This window comes from Rhinichthys klamathensis, unplaced genomic scaffold, assembly GCF_029890125.1.
Source record: "Rhinichthys klamathensis goyatoka isolate OS25496 unplaced genomic scaffold, OSU_Roscu_1.1 h1tg000010l_1, whole genome shotgun sequence".
NCBI classification, from domain to species: domain Eukaryota; kingdom Metazoa; phylum Chordata; class Actinopteri; order Cypriniformes; family Leuciscidae; genus Rhinichthys; species Rhinichthys klamathensis.
The window spans coordinates 2,019,380-2,032,092 of NW_026606563.1; the positions used below are offsets into that span (position 1 = coordinate 2,019,380).

The 12,713-nt window shown below is 39.6% G+C and overlaps 1 protein-coding gene across 1 annotated transcript; it reads left to right on the forward strand.

The window, feature by feature from the left end:
- Positions 1 to 3,279: 3,279 nt before the first annotated feature.
- LOC130095170 (utrophin) lies at positions 3,280 to 11,341 on the forward strand. The gene is made up of 3 exons (XM_056261869.1): positions 3,280 to 3,366; positions 8,711 to 8,883; positions 11,014 to 11,341. The coding sequence occupies exons 1-3, from the start codon at positions 3,313 to 3,315 to the stop codon at positions 11,339 to 11,341; spliced, it is 555 nt and encodes a 184-aa protein (XP_056117844.1). The 5' UTR covers positions 3,280 to 3,312.
- Positions 11,342 to 12,713: the final 1,372 nt, after the last annotated feature.

Below are 12,713 nucleotides of genomic sequence, written 5' to 3' on the forward strand. Positions count from 1 at the left end.
ACAATTGATAAAAAAGAAACAAAGATGTGAACAGGAGAGTGTGATGTTTACTGTATTTGTCATTCAGACTTGTTTCAGTTGAACTCAAAGGTCGATGATGAACCGAGACCTTTGAGAGGAGAGTGAATGTGTCGAACAGAAGTCTGTTCATCTGAGAGCGTTTACTGCAATATATAAATGCCACTATATTTGCTGGAGTATGTTTCAATATCTGCGGCATCACTACATACTAGTGTACACTGTAAAAAGTGATCAGTTGATTTAACTAAAAACAAGTGAGGAAACCCGTCGCATTAAAAACCTTCATGCATAATTGAACAAATTAAGTTATGTGAAATTGTGAAGTTTCAATTACGCATGAAGTTTGCTTACTTAATAATTTTAGCGCGGTTGGTTTCCTCACATTTTTAAAGTCCCCCTGTGGTGAGTTTCAAGCTTTTAATGTTGTCTATATGTCTATGTGGTGTTTTTAATACGCTTTAAGACAAACCATGTGTAAATTCATAAGTCGACAGCATTGCTGAGTATTTCCTCCTTAAAACTGCAGTGAACCAAAGACAGTCTCAAAAACACGCTTTGAAATCGCTGGTGTTTCTGACGTCACAAACGACCTTGTAACCAATCAGATCAACGTGTGATCGTCAACCAGTGGATCTCTGAGCTGAGTGAGTGAGTGGAGGCGGGGCTCATTTGCATATTCATAGAACCACGCATACTAAACGAGGCAAGGGTGTCGAGTTACATTCAAGCTATTTTAAGGCATGAAGATTTTTTTTTCAAGGAAAAAAACCTTTTAAATATGTGATTAGGTGATCAAAGATGAGTTTTAAGGGATAAAATTATTGACTATAAGAGGACTTTAAATCAACTGATCACTTTTTACAGTGGACCTCCTTTAGGATGCAGTATCTGTAATATGTCTGTGCATGTTGCAAAATCTGCAGTTTGTCTCTATATACTGTATAGACAATATATTTCTCACCGGACACTTTATTAGCCACACCTGTTCAACTGCTCGTTAACTCAAATTTCTAATCGGCCAATCACAAGGCAGCAACTCGGTGTGTTTAAGCATGTAGTCATGGAAACTGAGCATCAGAATGGAGAAGAAAGGGGATTGAGTGAGTTTGAATGTGGTCTGGGTGTTGGTGCCAGACGGGCTGGTCTTCAGAAACTGCTGATCTACTGGGATTTTCATGCATCTCTAGAGTTTACAGAGAACGGTCTGAAAAAGAGCAAATATCCAGGGAGCATCAGTTCTGCGAATGCCAGAGGTCAGAGGAGAACGACCAGACTGGCTCAGCTGATAGAAAGGCAACAGCAACTCAAATAAACACTCGTTACAACCGAGCTCCAACGTTGAAGCAGGTGTGACACTGTTTTGCTGGACTTTATGTATATTCGAATACAACAAATGTATTATACACAAATATATTGTGGATGTTTCAGTAATTGGTGACACATTTCTGCAATATGTGATTAACATCACTGCAAAAAGTCGTAATATCTGCAGCTTGTTGCTGTGTATGTTGCTGTAATTGATAACAATATCTGCAAAATGTCATTAATGTCACCTCAATAAGTCACAATATCTGCACATTTATTGACGTGTTCGTTTCTGTAATTAATCACAATATCTACAATGTTTCACTTTGCTGCTGCAATAAGTCACAATAATGCCCAATATCCACAAAATGTCACTGTCCCGTGTCACAATAGTCACTATATTGGCAGAGATGTCAGTCACTGCAGTGAGTCCCAATATACAGGTGAAACTCGAAAACTTTGAATATGGTGCAAAAGTTCATTTATTTCAGTAATTGAACTTAAAAGGTGAAACTGATATAGTATGTAGACTCATTACATGCAAAGTGAGATATTTCAAGCCTTTATTTGTTATAATTTTGAAAACCTTTTCTCAATATTCCAATTTTGACTTTGGGGTTTCATAAGCTGTAAGCCATAATCATCAACATTATAACAAATAAAGGCTTGAAATATCTCAATTTGCATGTAATGAATATTAGTTTCACCTTTTAAGTTGAATTACTGAAATAAATGAACTTTTGCACGATACATGTATAGTCGCTAAAATGTTAGAAAGTTCAACATGCGACTTTGCGATGGTGTGTGTGTTAGTTTAGTGATTAAGATGTTTATCAGATGTGTGTGCACAAATATGACTTGAAATGGAAGATGATTCTCTAGATCGCATCGCACGGTGTGTTGTACGCGCTCGTCTCTCGCTCATACGCTGCAGACTTTCACAGACGCTCGAGTTGTTGCGATACTTCACAAAACACTGTCTTTCCCGCCTTCACCTTCTAGTCGAACATTGTTCTCTTTCATTTTCGACTCTGTGCTCCCTCTCTTTCATGGTGGGGCCCTACAGGAAGTGTGTGTGTGTGTGTGTTAGTTTGGAGTGGAGGGAAAGAGGAGGGGAAACCGAGGATGCTGAATAAAATAATAAACAGCTGCCACTGGAGGGAAAGACAGGAGAGAGAGAGAGGGGGAAAAGTCAACTCTGGGAGCCAGCAGTCGGAGAAGAACAAGAGGAGAGGCCACTGACTGAAGAAAGGTGGACCGCCGGAAAGAGTTTCAGGGAAACTTTGGGGGAACTTCTGGAAATGTGTCTCGAGCTGCCTGTGGAGATCTGATCCCTACATCTCAGGACTTTCTTGAAGAGCTTAGTTGAGGACTTGTGGACGTAACGCAACGATGAAGACCGCCACATCCACAGCTCCGCTTCTGGCCCGTCCTCATGTCTAGATATGGAGATGTTCTCCTCGCGGTCAGATGTTCACCGTTCTTCTCGACTCTCTGACTCTGTGTTTTCGGCAGTGCCGCTGTTCTCCTCCCCTGCCCGCCAGCAGGACCCACACAGAGGCTCTTTGACACGGGTAATTGACTACGAACGATTGCCCGAGGGTCACAGGAACTTAGAGGAGGAACAAGACTCTTTCTGTGTGCGTCTGTACGAGAGTTAAAGCAGCGAAGTCATCTCCAGATCACTGAACCAACAGTTGGATATTTGGTTGAGTTCCTCCTGAACACCCAGGCCTTCATCTCGCGCCGTCCCGAACCCCGATCCGGACCCTTCGGACCCTGGAGCATGCGGATCGGATCTTCAGCACAGCCGCTCAGGCTCTGCTCCACGCCGGCAGATGTTGAAGCCGTGATGTGCTCGTGCTCTTCCACAGATGTTCCCGCAGATAATCAGCTGTGTTATGCGCGTGAGGACCTCCAGAGGAGACTGACTTCTCTCCGTCTCCGGCGTTTTGTGATGTAGTGCGGTGGAGGTAGACGGAGATCATGATGATCGGTCTGAACCTCAGCTTGCAGGAGTTGCTGGAGAAGTTTGAGGAGGTATTTTCAGGTTTGCTTCTGGGTTGTTTTGAGTTGCGCGTCTGGATCCCACAGTCGATCCCACAAGTGCAAACTGGCCGTTTCTCATCGGTTTGTTGGTGATTATACACAATAGATCGTTAGGAATGAACCAATAAGATAATAATTCTGGTTACGCATTATTTTAAGTGGTTTCAATGTAATTACACAAATAAGTACTGAGTAATATTAATTAACATCACGTACTTTCATCATGGAATTATAACTAATTGGTAACTTTATTTTACAGTGTCCTTGTTACATATGTCACATGTACTTACCATAGTAATAACAGTAAATTATGCATAATTACATGCAACTAAGCAACAAATCCTAACCCTATAGTAAATGCATGTTGTTAATTAATATTACTCAGTACTTAAATGTATAATTACACTGTAACAATGACTTCTTAAAATAGTGTAACCAAAAAATGAATTACTTAAAATAAAAAAGCATGAACAAAATATAACAAAATGGGTAACACTTGTGTCCTTGTTACATGTAGTTACTATATTAATTACTATAACTATACACTGTTGTGCATAATTACATGCAACTAACCACGAACCTAACCCTATAGTAAGAACATGTTGTTAATTATTATCAATGTATAATTACAGTGTAACACGGACTCCTTAAAATAAAGTGCATCTAAAATGTTCTTAAAATGAATGTATTGCAGTTATCTGACATGGCAACATTTATCACTGTCGTTTAGTTTGATTTGAAGTACTAAAATTAACTTTATAATAACTATATAGAAATATTAAAAAAGCCTAATAAAATGACAAAAAAACACTATTTTGTTTTGCTTAAATTAACGTGAAAACAGAAAATATACATGATACAATCAAATTCAAAATGGTAACACAATTTCATAAATGGTATCAAAGATAGTAAAATAACATGGGTTGGGGTTTTGTTATTTCTATAGTAACTACATTTGTAACAAGGAAAATAAAGTGTCTCTTAAATTCGAGTTGATAGCGATAAGGCAGTAATAATAATGATAATTATTATACATGACTAATAAATATGTAATATTAAAATGTATGCCATAGATTGTCTAAATTGAGTAGTCAGAATGATAGTTTGACCCTTATTCAAACGATTCAGATTCAAATTGTTTTCCTTCAACCACTAAAACTGAAACAAAATCAAATTTTTGTGCCAGTTCACCAAACAAGCTTAAGCTAGACAGTTTTGTCTCATGTATATGTTGCTGTGAGTGTCACAATGATCTCTTTGACACTAATATGCAGGAGAAAAAACTATGAAATGTATATAGAAATGACAGTTTCTGTCAACTATCCCAATTCTGTCCTTGATCAGACACTCGGCCTCAGGGTTCTGGAGGGACCACAGCATTAAGTGTACCGTTAGTCACTCGGATAAAAGTGTGTGCTATCTGTGTAATAACTGCTTCTGGGAAAGAGAGGGCTTTCAAAACACACTCAGTCTGAAGAGCATTTCCCACCTGTGGAAGTGTGTAATGCTGAACAGTGTGTGTGCGTGTGTGTGTTAGTCGATGAGGATGCTTCCATCAACCAACAGGGAAAGGTCAAACAGGAAAATGTCAACTTTTTTCCTTTTAACCTCTCTCTCTCTCTCTCTCTCTCTCTCTCTCTCTCTCTCTCTCTCTCTCTCTCTCTCTCTCTCTCTCTCTCTCTCTCTCTCTCTCTCTCTCTCTCTCGCTCTCTCGCTCTCTCTAGTCTCTCTCTCTCTCCTCTCTCTCTCTCTCAGTTTTGTGGGTAAGTCTGGTTAAATGAATGAGCTCTAGGGAGTCTTTATGATCGAGAAGCAATTTTTTAACTTTATTAACGAGAAAAGCTTTTTTATTGCCGCGTTTAATAGGTCAGACTGCCAGATGAGGGAGTTTTAGTGTGTGCGGGGCTCGTGGTTGAATTGATCACAGTTAAATATTTCATTAAGAACTGTAACAGATGAACAGCAGAAAGGAGAGTTCGCAGTGAGACACATTCAGTCGAGGGGTTACGGTGTGTGTTTGGGCTGGTGAATAAGGCCCGTCTCCGTCCTAACATGTGCGCGTGTTACTCTAACCATAGTCTAAGATTAGACAGCATAACCTGTTTACAGTCTGTCCACTGACCACTTGATGCACACTGCAGTTATACATGAAAATAATCTTCTAAAATTGCTAACTCGGATCTGATTGGCTGACTATGTATATTCTGAGGGATGGGAGCCTGTTTGCCATTTAGCAGACAGCATCTGTTGCATCAGTCAGTGGATTTTACAAAGTTTGTGAGGTTTGTGGCATCAAATCTTTGAAAGATTTCGAGTTTGTTTTATTATTATTATTAATTTTTTATTGTTTTTATTTTGTTTTGTTTTGTTAAGTTTTTGAGATTCGTGGCATTAAATCTTTGAAATATTTTAAGTTTGATTTGGAGTTTTGTTTTTAGTTTAGTTCAGTTAATTGTTTTGTTTTGTTTTGTTTTGTTTTCCAACGTTTGTGAGATTTGTGGCATCAAATCTTTGGAATATTTCATGTTTGTTTTATTATTATTAATAATTTTTTAGTGTTTTAGTTTTGTTTAGTTTTGTTACGTTTTTGAGGTTCGTGGCATTAAATCTTTGAAATATTTCAAGTTTGTTTCAGAGTTTTGTTTTGTTTAGTCTTTTGTTTAGTGTTTTGGTTTTGTTTTCCAAAGTTTGTGAGGTTTGTGGGATCAAATCTTTGAAAGACTTTAAGTTTGTTCTGGAGTTTTGTTTTTAGGTTTTAGTTTAGTTTTGTTGATTGTTTTGGTTTAGTTTTGTTTTCCGACGGTTCGTGGCATTGAATTTTTGAAAGATTTCGAGTTTGTTTTGTTTAGTTTACTTTTAGTTTTGTTTAGTTTTTGTTTGGTTTTGTTTTCCAAAGTTTGTGATGTTTGTGGCATCAAATCTTTGGAATATTTCATGTTTGTTTTATTATTATTAATAATTTTTTAGTGTTTTAGTTTTGTTTAGTTTTGTTACGTTTTTGAGGTTCGTGGCATTAAATCTTTGAAATATTTCAAGTTTGTTTCAGAGTTTTGTTTTGTTTAGTCTTTTGTTTAGTGTTTTGGTTTTGTTTTCCAAAGTTTGTGAGGTTTGTGGGATCAAATCTTTGAAAGACTTTAAGTTTGTTCTGGAGTTTTGTTTTTAGGTTTTAGTTTAGTTTTGTTGATTGTTTTGGTTTAGTTTTGTTTTCCGACGGTTCGTGGCATTGAATTTTTGAAAGATTTCGAGTTTGTTTTGTTTAGTTTACTTTTAGTTTTGTTTAGTTTTTGTTTGGTTTTGTTTTCCAAAGTTTGTGATGTTTGTGGCATCAAATCTTTGGAATATTTCAAGTTTGTTTCAGAGTTTTGTTTTGTTTAGTTTTTTGTTTAGTCGTGTTTAGTGTTTTGGTTATGTTTGTGTTTATGTGTGAGGTTTGTGGGATCAAATCTTTGAAAGATTTCATGTTTGTTTTATTATTATTAATTTTTTATTGTTTTTGTTTTGTTTAGTTTTGTTACGTTTTTGAGGTTCGTGGCATTAAATCTTTGAAATATTTCAAGTTTGTTTCGGAGTTTTGTTTTGTTTAGTGTTTTGTTTAGTTGTGTTTAGTGTTTTGGTTTTGTTTTCCAAAGTTTGTGAGGTTTTGGCATCAAATCTTTGAAAGATTTCAAGTTTGTTTCAGAGTTTTGTTTTGTTTAGTTTTTTGTTTAGTTGTGTTTAGTGTTTTGGTTATGTTTGTGTTTGTGTGTGAGGTTTGTGGCATCAAATATTGGAAAGATTTCATGTTTGTTTTATTATTATTAATTTTTTATTGTTTTTGTTTTGTTTAGTTTTGTTACGTTTTTGAGGTTCGTGGCATTAAATCTTTGAAATATTTCAAGTTTGTTTCGGAGTTTTGTTTTGTTTAGTGTTTTGTTTAGTTGTGTTTAGTGTTTTGGTTTTGTTTTCCAAAGTTTGTGAGGTTTTGGCATCAAATCTTTGAAAGATTTCAAGTTTGTTTCAGAGTTTTGTTTGGTTTAGTTTTTTGTTTAGTCATGTTTAGTGTTTTGGTTATGTTTGTGTGTGAGGTTAGTGACATCAAATATTTGTAAGATTTCAAGTTTGTTTTGTTTTAGCGTTTTGTTGAGTTTATTTTATTTATTTATTTTTGTTTTGTTTTGTTTTACTAAATGTTTTGTTGTTTGGGACTTTCTGTTTCCAGTAATATCGATGTTCACGAACAGAACTGTCTATGTCACTTAAGTCAGAATTTATCAGTCAAACAGTGTATTACAATCTTGCAATCTTAAGTTCACAGGCCAGAAAATAAATCTGTATATACATTGTTTACCTATTTATTTCCTGGTGTGTGTGAACTGATCGGTCTTTCTATTGGGACCTTCAGCAGAATACACAGAATACACATTAACCTCTCTGTGTTGTCTCGGCAGCAGCATACAGTTAGTGCTGCTGTGTGTATTCATTGGTATTCTTGTGTGTTTTCTTTAAAGGAGTGACAGAGTGAGAGAGTTTGTTAAATTGCAGAGAGCACTTTGCAAATGAACTGGAAAAGACCCAACCTCCTTTTACTGTCCTCTACTCAACACGCCTCAATCGGGCAGATTCAGACCAGCTTTATTAGCATGACTATGGTGCAGTATTTCCAAAATCCCAAAAATGGCCATTAAAAAAATACGTTGACTATCAGTGTATCCTGTCAGAAATAACCGCAAAGGAACCACACAGGCATTTAATCAATCTATCGAAGTTGATGTATCATAGATACCCAGAGTGACATTAACTACAGTTTAGATGGCAGCAAGGGTTTGATTGACAGGAAATGCTGCAGTGTTTGAATAGTAAACTTTGAATGCATTTTTATATTACTATTTGGTATTAAATATGATGCAGGCTGTGATAAAGTGTGTGTTATCGTCATAGGTAGGTTGTACGTGTGGTGCTGTCTTATGAAAAGAATGAAAACTGAACTCCGTAAACTGAAATGAAATAAACAAAACAAAAAAGACATATTTAGATCAAATCTATCTACCATAATACTGAAACAAGTGACTTAGTAGTGACTAGTTTGTGTGCTCAGTATCTTCATGTGCGCTTTCACGAGTAATGTGATTTATCTTCAGTTTGATATGAGCGTGTGTGTGTGTGTGTGGAGAGGTTCAGTATCAGACTGACAGCTTTAATTGCGTATTTTTCTCTCGGCGGAGGAGGTGTGGAAGCATCTCTTCCTTTGTTGATTTATTTAGCTTTACCGTTAACGAATCCACATAATGAAGGTGATAACGGTGCAACCTCTTAACCAAGGTTAAAGCAATCTCTGTGTCCCTCTGTGTGTGTCTAGGACATCCAGGCGGAGATCGAGGCTCATAATGATGTTTTCAGGAGTGTGGAGGGGAATAAGATGAAGATGGTGAAGGCTCTGGGGAGCTCAGAGGAGGCAGTATTTCTCCAGCAGAGACTGGATGACATGAACCAGCGCTGGAACGACCTGAAGGCCAAATCTGCCAATATACGGTCAGTCACACACAAACACCTCCAGTTCAAGTGCACACGTGTGTGTGTGTGTGTGTCACAAGCATAGTTGTTGTATATGTGTGTGCCATTTTAAAGGGTAAAATGGACTAACAGGAGAGTGTGTATGTGTGTGTGTGTGAGAGGACAACAATGTAATTGTGTGCTCTAATGTCTGCTGTTTTATTTAATCTAATTAGGCACTAATTAGTGAACATGCATAATTACAAGTCTTGCTGATGCGTTCATTAACATACACCAAGGCTTGACACTTACTTTTTTCCCAAGGTGCAAGTTGGAAAAATTATGAGCACATTAAAAACTTTTAGGGATGCGATGTAAATGTATCAAAATATTTTTCCCCCCCTTAATAAAGAACATTTTAATCAAAATTCGGGACTTTTAACTCTTTCCCCACCAATGTTTTTTTTTTTTTTTTTACAGCGTTTCATGGCCCTCAGAACATTTTGTTGTATGAATATCTGAACATGCAATGTATATAAAAAAACTTGTTTTATCAACACTTGTATGTAAGTGTGTTTCATAAAAAAAAGCAACATTTTGAATATAAAGCTGAATTTTTTTTTGTTTTTTTCCCACAGGCTACAATGTGACTACAACTTTTATCTCTTGTTTCTGCTCCTTTTTATCTGTTTTTTGATCCGGAGATTCTGTACTATTTTAGAAGATTCATAATAGCGCCCCCTACCGTATAACAGTGAAACAGGCGGGGACGTGTTGTCTTAGAACCGTCTGCATCAACTGGGGCAACCTGATCAAACTCACATGTCTGAAGCTTTCTAGTAATCCTGAAGATCTTGATTAGCCCATTATCCTGAAGACCTTTATTCTGTTTTTCCATCCCCAAATTTAAGACCTCTTAAAATGATAATTAAGATGTATGTTATACCATTTAAGATTTCCAAGACTTTGTGATCTTAAATTGCATTAAGCTTTTTTTAAGGACCTTCTGGACACTATATAATACACCAAAAGATTTGGGACACCTGACCAACAAAGACTGTAATGACGTCACATTCTAAATATATACACATTAATATGGAGTTGGTCCCCCCTTCACAGCTATAACGGCTTCCACTCTTCTGGGAAGCCTTTCCACAAGATTTTGAGTTTTTCTGTGGGTATTTTTGCCCATTTATCCAGTAGCACATCTGTGAGGTCAGGCACTGGTGTTGGACGAGAAGCCCCGGCTCACAATCTCCATTCCACTTTATCCCAAAGGTGTAGATGGGGTTGAGGTCAGGACTATGTGCCGGCCAGTCAAGTTCCTCCACACCAAACTCATCCAACCATGTGTTTATGGACCTTGTTTTGTACAGTGAGACCCAGTCATGCTGAAATAGAAAAGGCCTTCCCCAAACTGTTCCCACAAAGTTGGAAGCACAGCATCATCCTAAATGTGTTGGTATGCTGAAGCATTAAGACTTCCCTTCACTGGGAGTAAGTGGCCAAGCCCAACCCCTGAGAAACAACCCCACACCAGCATTCCCCCTCCACCAAACTACAGTTGGCACAGTATAGTCGGGCCGGTAACGTTCTTCTGGCATCCGCCAAACCCAGACTCATCCATCAGACTGGCAAACAGAGACGCATGATTCGTCACTTGACAGAACATGTTTCCACTGCTCCAGAGTCCAGTGGCAGCATGCTTTACTCCACTTCCCACACTTGTAGTTGGCGATGTGAGGCTTGCCTGCAGATGCTCGGCCATGGAAACCCATTCCGTGAAGCTCCCGCCGCACAGTTTTTGTGCTGATATTACTGCCAGTGGAAGTTTCACTTCTCCGCTATGAGATCAGCAGAGCTTTGGTGACTTTTACGCATGCGCCTCGGCACTTGGTGACCTTTGTGTCTTTATGTGGTCTTCTGCTTCGTGGCTGAGTTGCTGCTGTACATTTTATAGTTCGCACACATCTATTTTTAGTCGCAAATGCGAGTGAAACGCTCACATTGTTGAGCTCTGCATTCTCACACACAGTTTCACCTGTTGCACTCGTGTTGTACAGAGAAAGTCTGTTGGAAAGTTACCTGTGTTTGTAGGAAAATCCTGATGCATTCTCAATCTTGCATCAGTAAGGTTTGTATTATTTAAATGTCGAAACGTGTGTGCAGGGCTCATCTGGAGGCCAGTGCTGAGCGCTGGAACAGGCTTCTGTCAGTACTGGAGGAACTGGGGCGCTGGATCAGTGTGAAGGATGAGGAGCTGAACAAACAGATGCCCATCGGAGGAGACGTGCCCACACTACTGCAGCAGCAGATCCACTGCACGGTGAGAGGACACACACACAGGCTCAGCGTCTCAGATCGACGACTCCTTTCTCATCTTGACTCACTGCTATCCTGTCTCCTCCCATCTTGTGTATTTTGTCTTAGTTTCATCTCGTCTTGTCTCCTCTCTTGCTTTTCAACTCAACTCCTCTCTCCTCATCTCATTTTGTAACTTTCGCTCTTCGTATTGTCTCTTCTCTTCTCTCATTTCCTCTTCTCAACTTGTCTCCAATTTTATATCTTTTTTTCTCTTGTCTCATTTCATCTCCTCTTATCTCTGTATCATCCTGTCTCTTCTCTCTTCCTTGTTTTTCTTTGTCTCTCCTCTCATCTTTCATCTCCTCTTGTCTACTCTTCTCTTGTCTTGTCTCCTCTCCTCTTCTCTAACTTTGTCTCCTCTCCTCTTGTCTACTCTTCTCTTGTCTTGTCTCCTCTCCTCTTCTCTAACTTTGTCTCCTCTCCTCTTGTTTCCTCTCCTCTCCTCTCATCTCCTTTCATCTACTCACATCTCGTCTCCTCTCCACTCATCTCCTCTCCTCTCCTCTCCTCTCCTCTCCTCTCCTCTCCTCTCCTCTCCTCTCCTCTCCTCTCCTCTCCTCTCCTCTCCACTCTTCTCCTGTCCACTCATCTCTTCTCCTCTCCACTCTTCTCCTCTCCTCTCATCTCCTTTCATCTACTCACATCTCGTCTCCTCTCCATTCATCTCCTGTCCACTCATCTCTTCTCCTCTCCTCTCCTCTCCTCTCCTCTCCTCTCCTCTCCTCTCCTCTCCTCTCCTCTCCTCTCCTCTCCTCTCCTCTCCACTCATCTCCTCTCCTCTCCTCTCCTCTCCTCTCCTCTCCTCTCCTCTCCACTCATCTCATCTCCTCTCCTCTCCTCTCCTCTCCTCTCCTCTCCTCTCCTCTCCTCTCCTCTCCTCTCCACTCATCTCCTCTCCTCTCCTCTCCTCTCCTCTCCTCTCCTCTCCTCTCCTCTCCACTCATCTCCTCTCCTCTCCTCTCCTCTCCTCTCCTCTCCTCTCCTCTCCTCTCCTCTCCACTCATCTCCTCTCCACTCATCTCCTCTCCTCTCCTCTCCTCTCCACTCATCTCCTCTCCTCTCCTCTCCTCTCCTCTCCTCTCCTCTCCTCTCCTCTCCACTCATCTCCTCTCCTCTCCTCTCCTCTCCACTCATCTCCTCTCCTCTCCTCTCCTCTCCTCTCCACTCAACTCCTCTCTTCTCCTCTCTTCTCCTCTCCTCTCCTTCATTCACCTGCTGTCTCTCAGGCTGTGGCACACACACACGTATCTGGCAGCCAGTGTTGCGGTCTGTCCCTCTCCTAGTAGGATCTTTATCTGTTCTACTTCAGTCATGGCTGTAAAGTTGTGTATTAAGTTATTAAGTTTGTTAAAGTAGAGGTCTCTGACTGAGCTGTATCTGTGACAGTGAAGGAGGAAGTGTGTCTCTGTCTCGATCTCTCCTGTCCTACACTGAACACACACCCTTTGCTCTCGGGGTAACCAGCTCTTTCTGTGTCTGCCGGTCTCGATGGCGAGACTGTGTTC